The sequence below is a fragment of the Candida dubliniensis genome, chromosome 2, assembly GCF_000026945.1.
Source record: "Candida dubliniensis CD36 chromosome 2, complete sequence".
NCBI lineage: Eukaryota > Fungi > Ascomycota > Pichiomycetes > Serinales > Debaryomycetaceae > Candida > Candida dubliniensis.
Genome location: NC_012861.1, coordinates 2,010,940 through 2,035,073, shown reverse-complemented (window position 1 = coordinate 2,035,073; position 24,134 = coordinate 2,010,940). Strand labels below are relative to the sequence as shown.

Here is a 24,134-nt window from a genome sequence, read left to right as displayed (position 1 = left end):
TCTTTTAACATTCAGAGTCAATTGAATTAGACCAACAATATCAGAGGTTGATATGGTTTAGTTATCATCATCATCATCATCATCATCTGCTATTTAGTCAGCTGATGAGCAATTATTATTCTAATTGGTTTATCAACATACTCTTTCGAGACATGCGCTATTTTTTATTTTTCATTTTCATGTTGTATTTGTCTAAAGACTGTTCCAAGGAGGATTTCATCTAGCACCAGTTCACATGACAACATATCTGGGCGGCGCTGTAGATCAGATATTTTAGATATGGATATTAGGATCACTATTTTGTGTATTCTTGTGGCACCGGATCTGATCCCGAATCATTGGTACAAAAGTCTACTTGTTATGATCATACACAAAGCAGTCAATTTAAAGATGAGGAGAATAGCTTGAGGCATAGCATAATCATTGATCAATATTCCAATGATATTATCATTATTGAAATGGTGGCATGAATGGTGTATGAATTCTAACTGCAATTTCATGATCTACGATGCTTGTTGTCGAGTGTATCTTTTCGCTCATCATTTCAATTGCTGGTGGGATATTCGGACTTGCTTTTAAAGTAGCAATTATTCACTATCCCCACCGCCACAACCCCCCCCCCCCCTCTCGGTTTTCCACCAATACCTTTCGAACTTTTCTGTTCATTGGAATCTTTTCTCTTAGATGATCATGGAAGGGTCTCAAAAAGAGAGTAGGTAACACCAATTAGCTATGCAAAGAATTTTCTTATTACAATAAGCAAGACACTTTATAAACGTGGTTTCACCGGAACAACCTAATAATCTTCAACCATAAAGTACCAATTCATCGAATGCTATAAGCTGTTTGACTAGCAAGCATTATTATTGTTGGCCACTAACAAAATGAAATATCCTTAATCTTTGTTTGAAATGATCGTCGGTTTAGTAATATTCATATTAGAATGTAGAATACTTGCTATGCTTGAAAGGTGAGTAAAGGAAGTTTGAACCAACAATGTTAAAGTAAATTGTAAAATATGTTTTCATCTTCATTCCCAATTTCAGTTCATTTTATTTGGTAGTTTTTCCTGTTTTTCTGTTTTTCCGTGTACATTGATTATTCCTATTACATTTTTGGGTTAATTGGATTGATAAATTTCTCATAGAATAACGTTGGAAACAGAATTTGAAAGCAAGGAGATATTTTTGATAACTAGAGAGTTTCATTACCAATACTAACCTGGCTTTCTTGTACGCCTTACTGCCCCAGATACATAAGGAAAATACAACAGTATACTGATCCACGTTGACTAGTGCTTGTGGTTATGATAGGTGCAATTTCTGAGTTATATTTTATTGTAACTAAGAGCTGTCTTTAGCAATACAATTGTTCAGAACATAGGAAATATAGGAAACCTCTTTTCCATTTAATGTGCTTGACTGCTAAAACAATAATGATAACATCAATTCACCTCATTATTGTCATCGGTATACTAACAAAAAAGTATTTATTATTTTTTTTTTTTCTTTTTAACTAACTTTAAAATTATGGTTGACATTTAGTTAGTCAATTTGTTGATTGTCTATTGGAGAATGTATTGGAATTAGTTAAGGTTGGTATTTTTCGCGTTATTGCAATCATTTATTGTTTGTATGTTTGTAACCAATTTTTTTTTTTTTTATTTGAGATTCGCGATAATCAATACAAGCAATGTCAGATTGACAGTTTTATGTTTGAAACACTGAGATAAGATTCTCCCATGTAAGAGCTTGACAGTTGTAATCATATTCTAAAATATAAGAAGTTTTGTATATTCAATAGAATCAATTTGTTTGGTTTGATAGTATTATTGGTATCGTACGGCTTTTGTTTATTCGTAGGCACCCTTTATCTGCAATAAACAATATACAGATATTTAAAACTAACAATGTCTTAAATTGTTCTTCAACTGTATTACATGTAAGCTATAGTATCCACGTTTTAATTGGTCAATACACAATTATATTGAAAACAAATTAGATTGTACAGTTTTAAATGGTCCACTCATTGACATCTCAAACAAGGTTTAGAGATTTTTGTTGTTGTTGTTGTTTTCAATTTCGCAGTTAAAACAGTTTGTTCCAGATAACATTCCAAGTTCTTTCAAACCCAAAACGGCTAAGCTATGCTTTTTTTTTTTTTTTTTTAGTTTATAACTAGAACCGTATCTGCTGAGACTAACATAGAATGAATTATCATTGTCATGTAAACGTTTGGTCCACTTTGCTTGGTTTAATCTTTAAATATGCTCTTGCTTCATTCTTTTTGATCGAGTTTATACGCCAATCCCATACCACCACTCACGTCAGCTCGCAACAGTGTTTAGTTTACTGTGGCTAAACACTATTCTTATTGAAAAACAAATCAGTTTTTGAATATGATGAAGAATGAAAATCAAGTCAATAAATTGGCTTGTGAAACATTAAGTTTATCCTTAGCTTGGTTGTTAAAATAACAACAGTCTTGTATTTCGCAACTCATATATTAAACACCAATAATGGTCAAGTAGAAATATTTTTGAACCCTGATAAATATAATTGTCATTACTACCATTATTTCTCAATCCAATTAAGACTCTGCTTGTCAATTAACAATAAAACTTCATCATGTATACCCTAACACCTGACTATATTCTGGTTATTCAATTTGTTGTATATTTAACTTATACTGTGGTGGAAATTATTAACGCACCTTTTGTGGCGATTGAGGAACTGAATATCAATATGAAGGTGCTTTCGGGATTTTAAGGCTCTTTTTTATTTCTACTTGCCACACTTTTACAATTTCAAAAACATCAAAGAACTAGTTTTTGAGTCTGCAAAATTATTTCGAGGTTTTTTTTTTTTTTACTATTAGTCTTGACTATTGTCAGGCGCATTTACAAATTTGGTAATTCGTAGCGGGAATTGCGCTTACTACCGGAAATGGAATAATAGATCTTTGTTCACTCCAAGGCACACGGAATAAAACAAAACGAAGCTCCTCCTCCTCACACCCTTGCCCCATATATTTTAGGAAATTGGCGACAAGATAAAGAGAACCAACCCCACCAGATAAGAAAGTCCCCAAGCAATATAAAAGAGGAACAAAATACATGCTAAAGATGTTTTAACTAGTACTTATCAAACTATTCTAATATCAGTATCATTATGACAAACTCGATTGACTCTTTAAAGATTAAATCAGGAAGATTATTAGAAACCATTCATGAGACTGCAAAATGGGGAGCTAAAGGTGTTTGGGGACCTGAATCAACACAAACAGGTGTTTGTCGGTTAGCATTATCTGATTTAGATAAAGAAGTTAGGGATTGGTTTGTTCAAGAAACTGAAAAACTAGGTTGTCAAGTAAAAATCGATGAAATGGGTAACATTTTTGCCATTTACCCTGGTAAAAATCAAGGTCCTCCAATTGGAATTGGTTCTCATTTAGATACTCAGCCTAATGGTGGTAGATATGATGGGATATTGGGGGTGTTGCTGGGTTTAGAAGTATTGAGGACTTTGAAAGATAATAATTACATTCCCAATTATCCTATAGCAGTAATCGATTGGACTAATGAAGAAGGGGCAAGATTCCCAACCAGTATGGTATCTTCAGGAGTTTGGGCCGGGAAAATCTCGTTAGAAAATGCCTGGTCACTCAAATCATTAGATATCAACCCAGTGACAATGAAACATGAATTGGAAAGAATCGGTTATCAGGGTGAAGTTGAAGCATCATATTTGGAGAATCCATTAGCTTGTCATTTTGAACTTCATATAGAGCAAGGACCAGTGTTGGAAAATGAAAAGAAAAAAATTGGGGTAGTAACTGGGGTTCAAGCATTTGAATGGAATTTGGTGACAATTACTGGTAAATCGTCTCACGCTGGTACCACCCCTATGAATACTAGGTCGGATGCTTTAATGATTGCATCCAAAATTATTTTGATGGCTATAGAAACAGCTTCTCAACAAGGTGGTTTGGCTACTGTTGGTACATTGGATTTAGAACCTAGATCAGTGAATGTCATCCCCAATATTGTCAAATTTTCTTTGGATGTTAGACATGTTAAAGATGATAATTTGGAGAAAATAATGAAGGAAATTAAAACCAAAGCAACTGAAATTGCTCAAACCAATATAAATTCTCCTTTTGCTAAACCATTGACTGTTGAATTTGAAAATTTGATCACTTCTCCAGCAATCAATTTTAATCAAACAAATATCGATACCGTTAGGAATTCTGCTTTACAACTTTTCAAAGAGAATGAAATAAGAGATATTGTTAGTGGTGCCGGCCATGATTCTTGTTTTACTAGTTCTAGAGTTCCTACATCAATGATATTCATTCCTTCCAAAAATGGTGTTTCTCATACACCTGAAGAATATTCTTCTCCAGAAGAAGTTGAAAATGGGTTCCAAGTATTATTAAGATCTGTTTTGTTGTACGATGAAATGAGAGGAAATGGCTCAGTTTAACAGTAGATTGTCTTTTTTCTGGTTGTATCATTACTAATTTGTCAAAATATTATTTTCTATAAAGAATTTTCCACCACCTTTAATTAAAACTTGAAATAGACCACCCCAAAAATAGAAATAAAATAATTGTGGATAATCAGTATACTAACCAATAATTTCATATTTCATGGATTGTTATTGGGTAAGATAGAAATTTTCAAATTAGAAAGGAGGGGTAGTAGAGAATATCATCATCATCATCATCATTGCTTTGTGTGTTTCCCAGTATATATATACATATATATATGGAAAGAATTGATTTATAACAATTAATAATGAATTTCTCATCCACTAGCAAAACTAAATTTGTAAGGCTCATAACTTTAAAAATTAAAGTTATTACTGTATTAGTCTATTAATTTAGAAAAGAATGTCATCCCAAATTTATCTTCTTCAAATTAAAAATTTCATTGTAACCAAATGGTCTTACATATATTGTAAATAAATTCTCTTTTTTTTTTTTTCACAATAGTAGACTTGTTTATTCAACTGTTGTTGTTGTTGTTGTTGTTAATACAACTCAGATTATTCTTTTGCAGGATGCAATGCCATGCCCTGCAGCCTAAAAAAAAAAAAAAAGAAAAAATCAACGCTTCGTAAAAATTAGGCTAAAGTTTGTGAGTGTTACAGAGCTATTGCTTTTTTTAGGTGGATTAAATACAACGTTGGGTATTACTGTAACGTCTTCTTCTTCTTTTTCGAGATATTACGAAGAAATTGAATGTTCTATTGCTTGTTATAGAAATATAGATTTACATTAGAAATTACTGTTTTCGGTAAAAACGTCGTATTTCAAAATCCTGCAGGGAAGCCCCTCCCCCATTTCTTTTTCAAAACCTATCTGGTAGATTGTTCTTATAAATATTTCGCAGCTTCTTTCCCTTTCTCTGGTTTTTTTTAAACAACAATTCAATCTTATTGATTTGTCATAAAACATCATAATATCAATTACTTGTGTTGCTTGTTTTTTCTTTTTTAAAAAAAATGAAGTTATTATATACTTATTTGTCTTTTTTGCTACTTGCATTTACTTTTGCTCAAACTTTAGATGTCAATCCTATCACTGACGAGCTTAGTATTAGAGACGCTAGTGGTGCCACATCTGAAGAAATCGAAGTTGCTAATTATCTTAAACAATTAGTTGTCGCTGCTGGTCTTGATTCTCAAAACTTGACCAAAAGAGATTACCCAGATAATGCACTTTTAACTGCTGCCTTTACTAGTCTTAATAGATCAGGAGTTGGTGTACAACTTGTTCATACTTTTACTACCAGTTCTGCTACCCAAGGTACTACTATTAATACTATTGGTCAATATATCTCAATTACTGGATTGACCAAACTTTTGACTTCTGCCAATAAATCTGGGTTAGCAGTTTCTATTGTCATGAGATTTTTCATCAACTATTCCTTGGTTCCTGGATTATGGAATGTTATTGTTGCCTTATGGAATAATGGTGTTATTTCACTTGGTAAACGAGGTCTTCTCGATTTGGTAGGTGGTATTATTAATGGTGTGCAGCTGTCTATCATTAACTCTCTTATTACCATTATTAATTCCGTCACTGATTTGACTCAAATTTGTTCATCATTAAATAAATCTGGATTAGCTGTATCTATTGTTGATGATTTACTCACAACTTCTGATGGACAAAACTTCGTTGTTAAATTGGCTACTAATCTTGTTCAAAAAAGTATTATAACATTCGACTCCTTGCTCCAAGCTTTACAAACTTCAGGAATCATTGTTGATACTTTCACGACAATTATTGGGAACTCTACATACAGAAAAATCATTTTTATTTGGGCAGTTAAAAGTTTGGTTGGTTTGATTAAATACATTTTCTAAATGTATCCAAGGTGTTGTTAGAAGTGATGTTTTGTTGTTGTTTCAATTCTTAAATTGATGTACTATTCTAGTAACTTTGAATACGTTTTTGTTTTTAGAAATAACCATTTAGAATATATAAATATCCCGTATATGAGCTGTCTTTGCTAATGATCTATCTTATCAATACAATTTTACATCTCAGTTGAATGAAGACCCGGAATAACTAATTTTGTCATATCTGTGTATTGAAACTATAACATATAGTGCATATTTACATGATTTTTTGATAAGAAACAAGTTTCCCTTCAAGATTAAAGATCTTTAGTACTTCCAATATTGAAATCTTCAAGGTAACTGGTACAGAGTTTTTGCCCACATAATCATCTAAAAAGGGCATCAACCATAATACTCTACCTAAATCTTTGGATTTCTTACAAGCTTCTAACATGATTAAAAACAACTCTGGTGTGAAAATTGACCCTTCAACTAGACGCTTTTCTTCATAATTTAATTGGATCCGGTGTGGATCAATTGAATCCAACACAATTTTATCATATAATAAATCGACGTACTCATACAATCCCAAGTTTATAGCTGACTGCATAATTAGGTATAAACAGTTACGTGAAATAAACAAATCCTTGGATTCAAATTCAATTCCCGGGCATATAGCTGGCAATTTATATTTGGTTTTCGACAATAGAGGACTCTTTAAAGCCATCACTTCTCCTGCCAATTTATCCAATTTCAAAAATGACAAGAGTTCTATAAAAGTTCGTTTATCTTTTCTCACTTCTTGGTATTTGCACAACGTGCTTAGTATTTCTGGGAAATCCTCTATCAAGTGACTAAAATGATCTGCCATTAATGGAGCAGTCAACCTATCTTTTTCTTTTGGTGTGGCAAGAATTGTTGGTTGATGTTTATATTGGAAAAGTGACAAATAAATAATCTGCTGGTAATTGTATAATTGTAACTTGCCTAAATTGTCAAGCAAGTAGTGCCATATTTCTGTTGTGGGTATATACTCATGTGCACACAATAGATCCTGAACAATGTTTATTCCTAGTTGAATATGTGCTATCGACTCATTCTGCGCTTTTTTATATTTTTCAAATGATCTTTCAAACTTTTCAATACATTCGCGAGAATCTTTTTGACACAGATTAAACCTCACAAAATTATTTCCATTAATTTGAGTACTCATGTCTGATTCAGTAGAACTTAGAAATTGTGACGATTTGAAGTTGTAGAAACGAAATCGATATTCTGCTAGTGATTCAAACCAGTAGGACAGTTTTATTTCTTCTAGATATGGCTTTATTCGTTTATCTTCGAGTTTATTCAAAGTCAATTCAATATACATTGATTCCACCAAGGAATGACATACCAACATTATTGTATTTCTCATCTCAATATCATTAAAACTCAAAACTCCCATTTCTTCAGTCAACTTCCCATAATCATTCACTAATATTGGCACTTCTTTTTCAAATAATGCATCTATGTTTTTTTCATCTTTCAATATTTCCACTACATTTTGTCTATGAGTCTTGAATTGTTTTGCAAGTTCAATGTTGCTCTCAAACTCTTCTAATCGTCTTTGGTTTCTCCTTAGCGCATTGGCTGTAGATCGATCATGGGTGGCCACATTTAGATTTGTTTTTGATAAATCCCTTGTTATGGAGCAGTATCGATTTACAAAACTTCGTATTCTGTATGGTTTCCTGGTGATCATTATCAGTTTAGACTTGTTCTGGTTTGTATTCGAGTTCGTTTTTTTTTTTTTTCATTGAGTTATTCTCGTTCCACTTTTTCATTACGTCGCCCCAACACGTCGCTTGGCGCAGATATGATTTTTAAAATGAAAAAAAAAATAGGAAGGATTGGACGTGGGTTAATTCTCAAAGATCAAAAGTTAACTTTGGTACAAATATTGTAAGTTTAGATCACAGTTTAAAGTTCAATTGCCAATTGTATCATAGAATTAGACAGAAATTGGATATATTTACTGGGAGGGTCCCCTCGAAACTAAAAGAAAGTCTAAAAGAGTACCAAGATACTTTATTACAGAATGGATATGTAAAATTTTGACAGAACATGAATGAAAACAACCACAACAACAAGCCAAGAACATGGGGGGTTTGCATTTGCAACCAAATTACATGTTAACAAAACTACAACAATAGAGAAATACAATCTTTATAGATTCAACTCCTAACATCGGAAAAAGTGACAAAATCACTGAGAGACTATTCCTTTACATGGTGATAGTATTAGATACCAGAATTGGGTAAACAGTTCCAATTGCTTGGCTCTTAACAAATACCCAGGTGTTGTACCCACTTTATTTATTGTTTCATGATTTGAAAACAAGGCACTGGTTGAATCCTTCATTAATATGTATTGATTGTTCGGACATCGATTCGAGAAGTGTTTCCAAATGAAAAAGATTATGAAATCTCAAACTATTTCTATCACCTAAGCAAAGCACTTAGAGGGATAATAAATAGCTATATTATGTTGAATCAAAATAGAATGGATTTTGACACGTTGTTTCTAAAGGGTAATAATTACGCGAGATATCATGGAAAAGAAGAGGTACCTTCAAACAGCAGGAAATATCAGAGATGTCAGTTTAGTTTCTGGTTTTATAAATTCTATAGTTGATATTACAACCGGTGGTGTTAAAGACAATCATATGAGGAATTTGATTAACGATCCTTAAGATCAATTGCCTGTTAATGTTGACGAAAATGCTGCGATTGAAGAATTTCTTGCTTTTGATAACTTACAAAATGAGGAAACCAAAATTCAAGATCCAAAACATTTTCCCTAAACACCAGAAGATACACTCAAAGAAAAAATGCCTAGCTACTTTGAGTTTCTATTAAACAATATGCTCAAAAAAACGAAGAAGAGGTAAATCAAAGAATCCAAGACTATGTTTGAGCATTTATAGAATACCCTTACTATATTATCTATATGTATTATTGGTTGAAAAGAAAAGAAAGCTGGTTAAAAGGGTATTCGGTTAACCTGCGTGGAATTGATTTTACCAATAATCTTATTGAATTTTTGGCATTCTATATTAAGCGAGAAAATCTTGAACAAATCGGGGGTGGAAAGGACTGATAACGTAATTTATACCCTTTTCTATAAAGTTCTACCATACTATGAGAATAATGATGGTGCGTGCAATGGACACACTAGCAAACTAGATCTTACACAACCCAGTAAAGCGAATAAAAATATAGTTAATACTTTAACAATGGAAAAAATTGAAAAGGGAGTGGAAATCAAAGGTTCAAAAATTTTAGTGCAATCATCCACACAAAAAGACGTGTTTTATGAAATCGAAAAGAATGGGAATGCGGATTTATGCAATTGCAAGAACCATCAACAAATTAAACCATGCACACATGTTTACATAGTTTCAAGGATTTTTTCTGTGCATCCCCTACAGAGAATGTCCAATAAAAGAAAAGCCGAAACAATTGAAACCATTAACAAACTGCAAAAAATTGCACTAGTAATAAATAATGCAACACACGAGTGTCGAGAACAGATTATCCCACCAGAATACCAGGTTGATCTAACGGAAGATGATTCTTTTCCAGCTACATCATTGAATTACAATTATGCATCAGCTAATACAGATTCACAAGTCGTTCCACCTCCCTGATATTAATGAGCCAGATGTAAACCATCCCAGGATTACACCAAAAGAATTTCAAAAGCATGGATTTGCTGTCATTGAAAAGATGAAACAACTCATTATGTATGGCAGTGAAAATTATACTGACGAGAAATTACTAAGCTTAAGTAATCATTTTAGAGATATGAACACTAATATAACGAAGAACCTTCGGAGTGATCCCTAAACGGCAAGGCAAAGAATATGACACCAGAAATAAGGGGTGTATTGAGGATTGCTTATTTTATTGTCAATGTGTAATATATGTATATTGTAACATCTCTACTATAACCATTTTGCAGCCTCTGTTAAATAGGTTGGTAGGTGCACACGACTTTATATGGCGACAGATCCTTTTTTTTTTTTTTTTTTTTTTTTCTTTGATTTTACGCGTGAGGTGGGTCCGTTAGTGAAAATTTTGCCTACATGTAAATTAGTTGAGAAATAAAATAATTAAGTATGTAGTGTATCAGTTTACAATAAAAATGTCGCGGTTAGTATTGAATCACACAAAGCCGGCAGTGCATCAAGGTGCATGAACTCAATTGAAACTCAAGTAAATAAAGTATTATACATATTTCCTGTTATAGATAGTTTTTGTTTTAACTTCTTGTTTTATTCCTTAAAAGAGGAAAGGGTTGTATTCAATTTGCGCATTTTTCTGTACCATTTCTTCTTATCTGTTTTGAGCAATACTTTTCAATTTCGTCTCTTCTTTTTTCTATTTTGGGTAATTATTCTTCTTCTTTGAGTAATTATTGTTTCCGTTTTAAGTAATTTTTTCACTCTTTTGGGTTGTCTTATTCTATTTTGAGTAATTAGTTTTAGTACTGTGACATCTACTTAAATTTACAGTTCGTAAATCTTCACTAATATTAGAACCATTCGTATTATAGTAATAAGATTAATAAAGCCTAACATATGTTCTTTTGCAACCATTCAACTACGTCATATTGTTCTTGGTTCCAAAAATTATATAGGTTTTTTGCAACAACCGTATTATCACTCAAAGTCGCCATTCAAACGATGAAAATGATGTTTTATTAGAGCGACTCTTTAAAGTACTAAATAATTGTAACAATTTGTGTTTGCTCAATAAAGTAGGGTTTCAAAATTTTTATAGAAATTTTGGGAAAAAAAACAACTCAAAGTTTTATTTCAACGAAAATTATATTGCCTTAATCTTAGAAATCAAAGATAGACTGACAAAATGTACACCTGGGTCTCATAGAAAAGCAATATTCTATGAAAAGCAAAGAGAGAAATATTCTCACTCAACAGTAGAGAAAGATAGCTTAAGGAGAGATATTATTTGAGACAAAAAGATTGCAAACTATTGTACCAAGCGCCTTCATCAATACAATTACTTTATTCTACTAAAACGGCTAGTAGATATCTCATTATTTAACCTGTGTAAGCTAAATTTGCTTCAGACAACTTGGATACCCGACTGGCCATTTAATAGTCCATTTTGACGCTCAAATCCAACTTGTATTTAGTTCCTTAAAATATCAAATATCAAGTTGTTGACACTTGATATTTTTTTTAATCCTGACTGGTCGTTCGATACTCAAAACTGAAATACTGAGGTGGTACAAAACAAAAAAAAAATCACAAAAAAAAAAATTTTTTCTTACTCACCACTTTTCTTTATCATGACTACCAACAATATTTTATAACAACCAATAGACCTTTCAATCATCCTGGATCCACCCTCAAGATTACCTTAGTGTCAATTGGAATGATATATTTAGATAGCTAAATCTTGTTGGGTCAAAAATTTGTTTGAAGTTTTTTTTTTTTTTCTTTCGATTAGAGTTGTGTTGATCAATGATTTCCAAACACTATGGCAATTTGTTTCTATACAAGTAATCATCATTTATTTTTCACGGGATAATGTTTTATCTTCTATGTGAATCAGTATCACTATTTGTTTACGTCAAATCGTTTGAAGTAATGAAAATGATTGCAGTTAATTAACCCTGCCCTTGAAGGTTTCTGGTGTTTGTTTTTACAATTTTTGTTTTCGTTGAGCTGATATCACAGTAACAGATTAAGACAATGGATGATGCCAAATGATTATCGAAGAATATAATGAAGCCTTCAAGTACTAGTGGGTATCATGAGTTGTATTGAAATATTTAGATGGAAACAATGTCTTCAGTATTTCGCCAATACCCATATTTATTCAATCTCATTAATCCTATTATAGTTATCCTCCAAATCAAAAACATTGTTGGTGTATCTGAATTTAGTGGGTCATGATTTTATTTATATGAATATTTATTCGGGTCTTTATACTGAATTCTGTTGTACATTGCTCCTCATAAGAATTCCACTTAAATGTTCTGTGCTTGGAAAGTGTCAATTTCATGAAGAACAAGGTAATTAACTTGAATACTAAATACAGATAAGAGTTTTTATTGTTTGTATTGGATTTGATTAAGCATCTTTGCCATTTCTTGAAGCATGAGCAATAATGTACACATTGACATTTAATTGTTTTCGATGAGTAGTTAACTGTTTTACTCAATATCACCATATCATGACTAGTCAAGTCAAATTTTCAATGATAAATACAGGGATGCAATTAGAAATAGCTCCTAATCTTATAATATATTATTGCACATAAAGAGTATCAATTTGGCCAAACATTTGATAATGTTGATTTGTAATAGTTTGCATAATACTAAATGGTCCCAATAAGGTATAGTAGAAAAACTATCCAAGTTGAATCATAAATTGGGAATGGCTTTATTTGAATTTTAATCCATGAGGGATAAATGGATTATGTTTGGTTGCGTATTACTTTGTTATCCAATAATTAATCAAATCGATCAAAGAGTACTTACTATAAATAATTGATTTACCATAGTCTAATATAACATTCATGATATAATTCTAATAAATAATAGTTTTATGAACAACTGATGTTTTCATTTTGATGTTTTCCGTTTTTTCTTTCCTTTAGCAGCATATCTATGCCTAACTTGCTTATTAGATGAGTTTCCATTCAATCTATTTGCCTCATCATATAAAGCATTACAAACTTTTTTAGTCACTTCTAGTTTTTCATCATTATTCAACTTGGACTTATTGTTATTGTAAGCTTTCAAAAAAGTATTCCACGCAGTTTGCATGTCTGCATTATTTTCTTCACTAAAAAAATCAAACGAGCCATCATCTTCATCACCATAATCATCATTTATATTTCCATCGGCTTCTTCATTGACAGATAGGTTGGGTGAAACTTTTCCCATTGGTAAACTCCAATTTCTGTCATCTAAATGTGACTGTGCCTCAATATACCTGCATTCTCCTGATAATGGCCCTATCAATACAGGCCCTACATCCGTTGTAGTTTCAAGAATGTTTTCACTATTTGAATTTTGTAACAAATAGCGAATATAGGTATTTGCTTCAGTTGGGGCTTTGCTAACTTCTTGGAATCTTCTTTTCTTGATCCTTCTGTCAGCATTAAATGATTCAAACCGTCTTACTATATAAATATGTTCGCAGTAATTGATCGGGCCGTATGAATCACAGTCACAATGATAGCACTGCCTTTTTAATGTAACATTAAATTCTTTATCATTGTCGATTACTTTGTAAGAACTATCATTTATAACAGATACCATATCAACAATTGTTTGTTCACTGATTTTATCCACCTTTTCTTTATGCTTTGTTCTGGCTGAATTCTCCTTACCATTTGTAAAATCAGCAAATGCAGTAGCTTCTTTGTGGACATAATAACTGACAACAGCTTCACTTAGAATGCCTATCACAGTATCAACTCTCAACTTAGAAGATCCCTTTAAAAATTTTTCCTTGAAAACTCTATGATAACTTTCTATGTAATTGTTGGTTAAATGAGTGCTGTCATGATAAGAAGAATAGGATCTAAGCCAACAATCCTTCCTAGAAAGCCAATAATTAAAATAGGCTATCCAATATGGATACTTATTGAAAGCTTTTTTGTAGATTTCAATTTTATTTAAAGAATCTGTTTTTGTACTTGAATTCATTATTTCATGAAATTTTTCTATAGCTAATCTTCGGATTTTTAGAATATCCGAATGATCCTTTGGAGGATTATTCAAATACTCTACAGTAGTGGAGTCCAAGAAGGAAAAATTTTGCAAATCTGGATTTATTGCATGTGTAGTTTCTTGATTCTCTACCAAATTGATAAACTGGCTATCCCTTATAAATGACTCTAAGGGGAGATCCAAATCATTTTCATCTTCTGCAAACTCTCCATTATTTTGGAGTTCTTCAATAAGTTTGGAAATTTCTTGTTCTAACAAAGTATCAGTTGCTTCACATTCTTCTGTAACTTGACAGTTAATATTATCTCTAGATTCAGTACTTAATAATCCCTTTTTTACTAATAACTCATTGTTTGAGACATATTTATCTATGGTTATATGACTCTCGACTCTTTTCTGTATAGCTCTGTTTAAATGAAAAAAACAATATTGAATTTTTAAATCCTTTTTATCAGCAAAAACCTTTTTTATCACCAGTGTTTCAGTTGCAGAACAGTCAATACAACAGATTTGTGGATTAAATTTTCCAGTTCCACGTAAGTCTCTCAAGAAAGTTTCTAATGGATCTGCTCTTTCCGAATTTGTCAAAAGAAAAGCCACTGGAGTCCCCTGTTTTGTATCTTGATGTAATACTATAATTGTGTACAAGAACACATTTTCTTGCTTATTATTCATTTTAAAACCTTTAGCAACCTTGTGGGTGCTATCCAAAAAAATCACTTGACCGAAGTCAAGTAATTTTTTTAGTTGGTCCTCCAACAGGAATGCAAAACTCCACCACCCATCACGGGTGGTGTAGTTTGCAAATCCTTTTTGGCACAAATTTGTTTCCCACTGTTGTAGCAGCGGATGTAGGCTGCTAGATAATTGATATTTTTGTTTTTCAATGGCTCGTTTTCTATTAATAAAGAAAGAGTAATCCATCTTTAGATTTTGGTCTAACACTTTTATATTTGTGTAGAACCGCAATCTAGGCAAAAGGTTTTGGACTTGTGACCACTCTTTCTTAATAATAATCTGAAAATCTAACCAATTTCTTGCAGCCTTTCGTATGCTATCTGAAACCGTTGACTTTTTATCAAAAAAGGAATGGTTGTGACGAGGAGACCATTCCATTTCTAAATATTTCTCATCAATAAATTTAATCTTGATATTAGCTTCACATCCAATTTTCTTTGTTTCAGTACAAGAGCCATTTGTTCCAGATCTATCACACTTGAAGAGGAATTTATGATACTGCTTAACTGGTGTCATCCAATTGTAATACTTTTCAGTAGTTTTGATGAATTGAGCAAACTCTTCATATGTTAATTCTTTTGTGACTTTTCCTGCTCTCAAATCATCAGGAAGTGAATCGCTGAAAATGAACTTCATTAACCGGACATGTGCTGGAATATTTGAATCATGTAACTGCACTGATAATGGAGGAATTTGTTCAGAAACACACAATGAGTCATTAGTTGCATTAGAACTCGACAGTTCAGTGTAATCTTCCACGCCCAAGTTTTGGGTATTTTCGGCATTATTGGATGATTCCCCAGTTGTATTGGTACTACCGAAAAGTTTTAAGAATTCTTCGAAGTTGAAATTAGTGTCCAAGTACTTTTGGCTGAATACTTTTTTGCAAAATAAATCATCTATTTCAGGATAAAGCAATAATAAAATAAAACTATGATGTGCATCTTGAAGTACCAGTGTAATTTCACTTGATTGCAAAAACGATTTGATAATGGGATCAAATTTATCAGAGACTGGAAATCGAAAATTTGGATCACAACTGGCTTTCATGGCCAGTAATTTAGCATTTTCTTTGTTTTCCTTAATGTAATCTGGAAGCTCCAATATAGTGGAAACATCGCCAGTATTAATAGGAATATCCAGGATTTTATAACTTTGAACCATAAGGTCCTTCAATTTAGTCATCCTTTCGTTTAATAACTTATTTTCTGAATCCTTCGAAGGTTTTGTTTTTGATTCTTTTATGTTTGTACCTGTAGTGATGTTTATATCTTGATCTTGGCCATTGCCATTTATAGTATTGACTTCTGGTGTAGATTCTGACATAGTTTCGTTGATGAAATGGTGGGTGCCAAGTATACAGAATAATAAACAGTTCAGAATACTAAATAAATATCAAAAAAAAGACGCGTACTGTTTTCATAATACATCTGGGGAATAATTCAAACAATGAAATTGAATACAACGGGTATAAATAAGGTTTCATTAAGTGTTGAAACCCTCCAATGACATGTCCAAAGCAAATGTATTGTTTTAATTACTACAAAAACAACTCTTATAATTCGCGGTATTCAATTTGCCTATACAATTACTTGATAAAGTATTTACCCTCAAAAGAAACAGAAATCTACTATAAATAAAGATTAGTCTAAACTTGATCACACCGTTAATGTGAACTAAAGCCGTATTAGTACGAACAGTATCCCAGTAAACACGGTCTTTGGCCATTGATACAGCACAACAATACACCAGAAATTCTGAAATATGAACCAAGTTGATACTAATTTATACTAACTAGCTAGCAGGTATAATCATAATCCTCCAATTGTACCTACTATATCAAGTTTCCTGCAGCTTTTCATTCGCAGATTAAATAAAAAGATCCAATCTGACAAATGCAGAACACATGGTAGCGTCAACATGACCATAATAAAGATTAATACCCCACTACTTTTTTTCTGTATACCCAATACACCCGCAGTTCAACCACCTACCATTGCGTAAAAGCTAATAGAAATACCATCAGTTCTGGGTTGTAACAACTGTTTTGAACCACATGGATATGATTAATAGAGACCGATTTCTAATATTTCTTAACCACCAGCAACAGAAATAGCATTCCACAACCTATAAATGGTGAAAATACCCCTTCGCGCTTTATTGGCAACAGCACCTCTCGTTTCCCATTAACTGTCCATAGTTAACGTGAGCTGTTAACCCTCTACTCTTGACCACTAGAGACTCATTCATATTCTGGCAACCTGACTTCACTCAAGAGTCACCAAAAAACTACCATTCCCATATTTTTTTGTTAAGTTGGCTCAACAACTTAATCACATTGAACACCTCTACACCTTCGGTAGCCTCTTATTCGAAGTATCCTGGAATACCTGACAACGCACAACAATTTACCATATTTAACCATCGCTGTCTCTTTATAAATTCCGCAGCACCTCCTTAGTTAAAGGTTTACAACAGCCAATCATTCCCATCCCCTGCCACCACCATGACAACCTGCCCATAGTTGGCAATAATAATGAACCTATGATTTATTAGTTTGAAAATAAGAACCCTTAGTATAATTTAACCAAATCAATGGCAGTTAATCCCTTCAGCAGCGCCACACCCATATTTGAACAGCAACAGTAAACCGTACGGAACTTGAAACTCATTAAACATATTAAATATGTTGTTAGATTAATTTAAACCTAGAAGAATAGCAGATTAAATCCAGCATATGACCAATTCCTTCTGATAACATTCTTCTCATTTATTTCTTTTATTCTTTTCTTTTTTATTCTTTTATTTTTTTTTTATTCTTTTATTTTTTTTTTATTTTTTTTATTGTTTTATTTTTCTTATTCTTTTTTAAAATAGATAACTTCATTATGATAATATACTAAAGTAGACCTTTTGATACAAATAATAAAAGTAACAATACCCGAATTGTTGAAAAATGATAAACATAAATCAGCAGAAACCAATTTTGAAACAGAACAGGAATAAGGACTCGGCGGTTAAAATAAGCAGTTGGTAGCACTGAAATGAGAGCAGTATCATTTTGGTAGACTGCATTAAAATTGTGACTTATTGAAATTTACCTCAAAGAAGCTAGATATCATTGAACAAAGCAAAAATCCTCATTTTTGTTTTAATAAAATAAGCAAAGATAAATTATTGCAGCATCACAGTATACCTGGACGAAGTCAACAACGAAATATTTTTATAGCCAAAAAGTGAAAATATACCTAGTGATAATTATAGCATTACCAAAACAACCACATGAATATATGCCGAATAAAGGAATTTATCATCACAGTATAACTGGATGATCCGGAAAATGGCCGCCATATTCCATACTGGCAATCAGTTATTTATTTGCATTATATCATGTCTTTTAATTTATAACCAAAATGACATACCCGAATTGAAGAAGGGTCAACTTGTCGCACAACTAATTACTTCGGACAATTGAATGGTTCAATTCAGTACCATGGCCTTTAAGATATTTTTTAATTTCTAATGGTTGGACATGCAATTGTACTGCAATTTTAGTCTTTGACAAGCTGTAATCAATAATCTGGAATTGTAGTTAGAAACACGGAAAAAATGATCACTCTAATAATTTAACCAATTAGTAGATGTGAAAAAAGACAAATAGCTTGACTCAATGCCAAATTGAATAATACACCCAATCAGTAGAATTATAGATGGCCCCTAGAATCAGTTATAAAGCTTGATGGTTTGTATTTAGCACACCTTGTCTCATATAGCCACCGTCATAACTAATTAGAATGATGAAAACACTGTACATATATGGTGATATAATGAATGAATAAATGGTGAATTATGGATAAAAACATACAATATGAATAATTCTTAGTAACTTTGGGGGGGGGGGCTAATTAGAAGATGGTTTGATAATCAATCAGGAAGATTTTAAATACCTTATACAATTTTTTTTTAATTATTTTTTTTTTTTTTAATTATTTTTAATTTTTTTAAATTGTAATACAAATCTTTATATAGTTCCTGTCAATTGATAATAAAGGGAAGATTAATGAAATTGAAAAAGATATGATGAATTAATGAATTATGTAGAAAACAATGTAGATTGTTAATAGTATATGTTGATTGAATGTTAGGTAGGAAATTGTTGACTATTAATAAAGAAACGTAAAATATATAAAAAAAATAAAAATTATTTGGGTGGATTAGGCTACTTTTATATTTGTTAAAATGACATTTTGCAGTAATATGGATTTGGAACATTTACTAAAGAAAATTACCCAAAAAGGAATAAGAATTCTTGCATACGGCATAAAATATCACACTCTCACCAAAAGTTTGTTTTGTGTAATTTAAACTTGAAAAGGTGCATCCACAATTACACAAAATGCTAGTTGAGAGCGCAAAATAAAAAAAAGTAACCGACGACTTTTTGAAAACTCAAGAATGTCTCAAGGGATTATTTTCTCAACTAATTTACATTTTCTCAAAATTTTGGCTACGGTGTCCCTATTTTTTCAATCTCCCCAACAACCATAACCACAACCAAACACCACAATGAAATTATCTACTATCTTTACTGTATTTGCAGCTACAATTGCCACTGTAGCTGGTTACGAAACTACTGGTTCTAAACAAACCGTCGATATTCTTATTGATTATGTCATTAAAGAAACTCCAGAATTATCTCAAAACGACGTCGCCAATTGGGAAAATGGAGACACTGTCACTCTTCAATACGTTGTCAATAATAATGAAGAAACCGAAATCACCGTTGTGGGTGTTACTGGACAATTCAAAAACCCCATCAATAATGAAATTGTTACGAATTTGACTACAGGGAAAGTTGGTCCAATTGCTGTTCCACCTGGTGAAGCAATTAAATTTGATCAAAAGATTAATGTTGATTTAATCCCGGCTAATTATGAATTGATCCCTCATGTTTTCATTGCTCAAGATAGTTTAATTAAAGTGATTCCATGTCGTGGTCAATTGGCTACTATTGTTGATGCTGCAGTTTCATTTTTCGATCCAAGATTGATCTTTTTGGAATTGGTATTGTTAGTTACTTTTGCTGGGTTATTATATGTTGGTTATGAAATTTGGGGTAAACAATATTTCAAAAGTGTTGCCCCAGTTAAAGCTAAAAAGACATCTACTAAAGCTTCAAGTCCAGTTGCCAGTGCAAGTACTTCTGCTGCTACTGGATATGATACTAATTGGATTCCAGAATCTCATTTAAAACAAAAGAAAACCAAGAAGGTTAACTAAACGGTATGGGTAGTAATATCTTATTGCCCCAGATGATGTGTGTATAGTAATTGTAGTATTAAATAATAATTTGGAGGCAGTTGCTGTCGTTTAAAACTATATAGTTGACCAACTTTGTACCATTAATCTTGAATATTCTCTATGTGATTGTTACGTAATGTCGTTTTCTTTTCTTTTTTTTTTTCCCTTGTTGTTGTGTTTGTCTTTTTTTAGTTACTTTTTTTTTTTGGCGAAATTATGCAAACCTTTATTCGGCGGTGATTTCACAATCAATATTACTACATTTCTTAAGCAATGAGACTATATTTGATAGAAAAGCCTAGAACGTTTGTTATTACTACAAATACTCATGCATTGATCATTCGACATCCTTCGCCGACATATAAACATTATGGCCTAAAGGGTTTAGTGAGTGGACACAGCAAAGACAAAGATCAAAACAAAGATACAAAAGTTTTAGTCGAGTTTGTTTTAAAAGAATATCTAGATTTGAGCTTGTATAGAGACATCACTCCAAAATATGGTGGATTACTAGGGTTATTGGGACTACTAAATGTCAAGGGGAAAACATTTATTGGCTTTATAACTCGAGACGAGTGGACAGCATCTGCAACGGTTACCGACAGAATTTATAAAATCACTGATACAGAATTTTATTGCATTAACAATGACGAGTACGATTATTTACTCGATAAAGAATATGAAAGTATGAGCCACCAAGAACGGGAGCGATTGCGATATCCTGCAGCATCTGTGCAACGATTATTGTCGAGTGGTGCATTTTATTATTCTAAGCAGTTTGATATGACTTCGAATCTTCAAGAACGTGGATTTGTCAGCAGTGATTATAAATTGATAGCAGATTCTTCTTATTTCAAGTCGTTTATGTGGAACGGATTCATGACCGAGGAGTTGATAGAAACTAGGAAGAGAATGTCTTCTGCTGAACAAAAGATTATAGACAAATCGGGGCTTCTCATTATTGTCGTGAGAGGCTATGCTAAAACTGTCAACACTACTGTTGGTGGGAATGAAGCCTTGATGACTTTGATATCAAAGCAGAGTTGTGCAAAAGAGGGACCACTTTTTGGAGATTGGGGCAGTGATGGTGATGGCTATGTTTCTAATTATTTGGAATCGGAAATAATTATCTATACTAAAAAATTCTGTTTGTCTTATGTTATCGTTAGAGGGAATGTGCCTATGTATTGGGAATTGGAAAACAATTTTTCAACGAAAACTATACTAGCATCCAACGGGAAGCAAATTGCTTTCCCTCGTTCTTTTGAAGCTTCGCAAGAAGCACTTGTTCGACATTTCGATAGGCTTTCATCTCAATACGGAGACATTCATGTTCTTAATGCATTGTCGGATAAATCTTACAAGGGCGTGTTAAACTCTGCCTATGAGGAACAACTCAAGTACTTTTTACAGAACAAAGATTCTCCTGATACCGGGTATAAAGTGTTATATACCCGTATTCCTGTTGCATCTTCTAGAATTAAAAAAATTGGTTATTCAGGACAAAATCCATATGATATAGTGTCGCTACTTTCGAACTCAATAATAGATTTTGGTGCTTCATTTTATGACAGCGAGCCAAATTCTTTTATTGGTAAACAGTTGGGGGTATTTCGAATCAATTCTTTTGATAGTCTTAACAAGGCCAATTTTCTTAGTAAGATAATTAGTCAAGAAGTTATAGATTTGGCTTTTAGAGACATTGGGTTGGAATTGGATCGAGAGCTATACATAAAACATGCTCAGTTATGGGAAGAAAATGATTTATGGATATCTAAATTAACATTGAATTTTGCCTCAACAAGTGATAAGCTACATACCTCACATAATTCAATCAAGTCTTCCTTTGTCAAGTCACATATAACGAAAAAGTATTTTGGGGGTGTTGTTGAGTCTAAACCGAATGAAATTGCTATGCTCAAATTATTGGGTCGATTGCAAGACCAATCTCCTGTTACTATGTTTAATCCAATCCATAATTATGTTAACAAGGAGTTGAACAAGCGTGCCAAGGATTTTACATCAAAATTAGATTTATCAGTTTATGCATCGACATTCAATGTAAATGGATCAGTTTATGAAGGTGATATTGAAAAGTGGATATACCCTGAGGAAAACGATTATGATTTGATTTTTATTGGACTACAAGAAATTGTGGTGCTCAACGCAGGACAAATGGTGAATACCGATTTCAGAAACAAAACTCAATGGGAAAGAAAGATTTTGAGCGTATTGCAAAAACGGAACAAATATATGGTAATGTGGAGTGGCCAACTAGGAGGGGTTGCCTTGTATTTTTTCGTGAAGGAATCACAGGTGAAGTATGTTTCCACTGTTGAATGCTCTTTCAAAAAAACCGGCCTTGGTGGGGTATCAGCAAATAAAGGGGGCATAGCCGTGAGTTTTAAGTTTTCTGATACTACTATCTGTTTTGTGTCAGCTCATCTTGCAGCAGGGTTAAGCAACATTGAGGAGAGACATCAAAACTATAAATCATTAATTAAAGGAATTCAGTTTTCGAAAAATCGACATATTCAAAATCATGATGCTGTTATTTGGTTGGGTGATTTCAATTACAGAATTGATTTGACTAATGACCAAGTGAAACCGATGATTTTACAAAAATTGTATGCCAAAATCTTTGAATTTGATCAATTGAATAAGCAAATGGCAAGTGGTGAAAGTTTCCCATTTTTCTCAGAACAAGAAATCAACTTCCCGCCAACTTATAAATTTGATAAAGGTACCAAAGTTTACGATACAAGTGAAAAGCAAAGAATCCCAGCATGGACAGATCGTATATTATATCTTTCACGACAGAATCTTATAAAACCATTACTGTACAATTCTTGTCAAAACTTGACGTTTTCTGATCATCGACCAGTTTATGCTACATTCAAGATTACAGTTAAAATAATAAACCACACGATTAAAAAGAATCTATCTGACGAAATATATAAAAGCTACAAAGACAATCATAATGGTATATTTGATATTTTAGTGAAGTCATTTGATAATAAAGAATTAAATGAAGAAAAAGACGCTAGTTTACCCCCGCCAAGTTCTGATAAACAAAAATGGTGGTTAGAAGGGGGTAAAGCTGCAAAAATTATAATTCCAGGTCTTGAAGATGATAATATGGTAATGAATCCATGGCGACCAATTAATCCATTTGAAAAAAGTAACGAGCCTGAATTTGTTTCTAAAAATGATTTAGAAGCGATTCAAAATTGAGTATCTAATTTATTCATCAGACTTGGTCGTCGCAACAATTGACTCCTCTGTAGCTAGTTTTTCGTTAATTGAATCATTTGCATTAGTAGTATCCTTGATATCTGCCGTATCGTCTTTTGAAGTCTTTTCATCTGTATCGTTCTCTTTAGTTGGATCCAATTCTTCTTTTGATTGTTCATTTTCCTTTAGTTTGGTATCTTGTACAGCTGTAGTTGAACTTGAATTACTTTTGTCCTTTTTAGAATCTTCATTTCTATCAATTGCCTCCTTGTTGTTATTCTTATCATCTTGTTCTTTTTCATTTGGATCGACATCGTCTTCTTCTTCTTCGTCTTCGTCACCTTCTTCCTCATTATCCCCTTCGTTTTCATTTTCATTTTCGTTTTCATTTTCATCTGTATATTCAACCTCATCGTCAAACCCATTCTGCTGTTCAATTTCATCTGGTTTATTGATATTCTCAGCATCTTTCAATATGGAATCTAATTTAGCTTCAAATGCATCAAGCATTTTCTCCAAATTGGCAGCTTGTTTCTCAGCATCATTAAGATACTTGAATGCATCTGCCATTGAGCCTTGAATATCTTGAGTCATGCCAAAAATATAAAACGTGAAATAAACCTAATGGTAAAGAAAGGAGAAGAAAGAAATCAAAGTATGTTGGAATCTTTATGGCTGTTGTTTAATACGACCACAATTGACTATTTTTCCTTTCTTTCAAACTTTAAGCCCGTTTTTTTTTTCCCCTTGTTTCTTTGT

The 24,134-nt window shown here is 32.5% G+C and overlaps 7 protein-coding genes across 7 annotated transcripts; 4 read left to right on the top strand and 3 right to left on the bottom strand. All coding sequences in view use genetic code 12, as the record gives it.

The window, feature by feature from the left end:
- Nucleotides 1–3,170: 3,170 nt before the first annotated feature.
- On the top strand, nt 3,171–4,484 carry CD36_23900 (beta-alanine synthase, putative; the record flags this gene model as incomplete). Its single annotated transcript, XM_002418819.1, has 1 exon — nt 3,171–4,484. The coding sequence occupies one exon, from the start codon at nt 3,171–3,173 to the stop codon at nt 4,482–4,484; it is 1,314 nt and encodes a 437-aa protein (XP_002418864.1).
- Nucleotides 4,485–5,507: 1,023 nt separating this feature from the next.
- CD36_23890 (conserved hypothetical protein) lies at nt 5,508–6,371 on the top strand (the record flags this gene model as incomplete). The annotated part of the gene is made up of 1 exon (XM_002418818.1): nt 5,508–6,371. The coding sequence occupies one exon, from the start codon at nt 5,508–5,510 to the stop codon at nt 6,369–6,371; it is 864 nt and encodes a 287-aa protein (XP_002418863.1).
- A 253-nt stretch (nt 6,372–6,624) lies between these two features.
- Nucleotides 6,625–8,091, bottom strand: CD36_23880 (conserved hypothetical protein; the record flags this gene model as incomplete). The annotated part of the gene is made up of 1 exon (XM_002418817.1): nt 6,625–8,091. One exon carries the CDS (start codon nt 8,089–8,091, stop codon nt 6,625–6,627), a length of 1,467 nt encoding a protein of 488 aa, XP_002418862.1.
- Nucleotides 8,092–12,986: 4,895 nt separating this feature from the next.
- On the bottom strand, nt 12,987–16,166 carry CD36_23870 (conserved hypothetical protein; the record flags this gene model as incomplete). The annotated part of the gene is made up of 1 exon (XM_002418816.1): nt 12,987–16,166. One exon carries the CDS (start codon nt 16,164–16,166, stop codon nt 12,987–12,989), a length of 3,180 nt encoding a protein of 1,059 aa, XP_002418861.1.
- Nucleotides 16,167–19,406: 3,240 nt separating this feature from the next.
- CD36_23860 (conserved hypothetical protein) lies at nt 19,407–20,120 on the top strand (the record flags this gene model as incomplete). The annotated part of the gene is made up of 1 exon (XM_002418815.1): nt 19,407–20,120. One exon carries the CDS (start codon nt 19,407–19,409, stop codon nt 20,118–20,120), a length of 714 nt encoding a protein of 237 aa, XP_002418860.1.
- A 294-nt stretch (nt 20,121–20,414) lies between these two features.
- CD36_23850 (phosphatidylinositol 4,5-bisphosphate 5-phosphatase, putative) lies at nt 20,415–23,375 on the top strand (the record flags this gene model as incomplete). The annotated part of the gene is made up of 1 exon (XM_002418814.1): nt 20,415–23,375. One exon carries the CDS (start codon nt 20,415–20,417, stop codon nt 23,373–23,375), a length of 2,961 nt encoding a protein of 986 aa, XP_002418859.1.
- Nucleotides 23,376–23,384: 9 nt separating this feature from the next.
- On the bottom strand, nt 23,385–23,969 carry CD36_23840 (conserved hypothetical protein; the record flags this gene model as incomplete). Its single annotated transcript, XM_002418813.1, has 1 exon — nt 23,385–23,969. The coding sequence occupies one exon, from the start codon at nt 23,967–23,969 to the stop codon at nt 23,385–23,387; it is 585 nt and encodes a 194-aa protein (XP_002418858.1).
- Between the last annotated feature and the right edge of the window lie 165 nt (nt 23,970–24,134).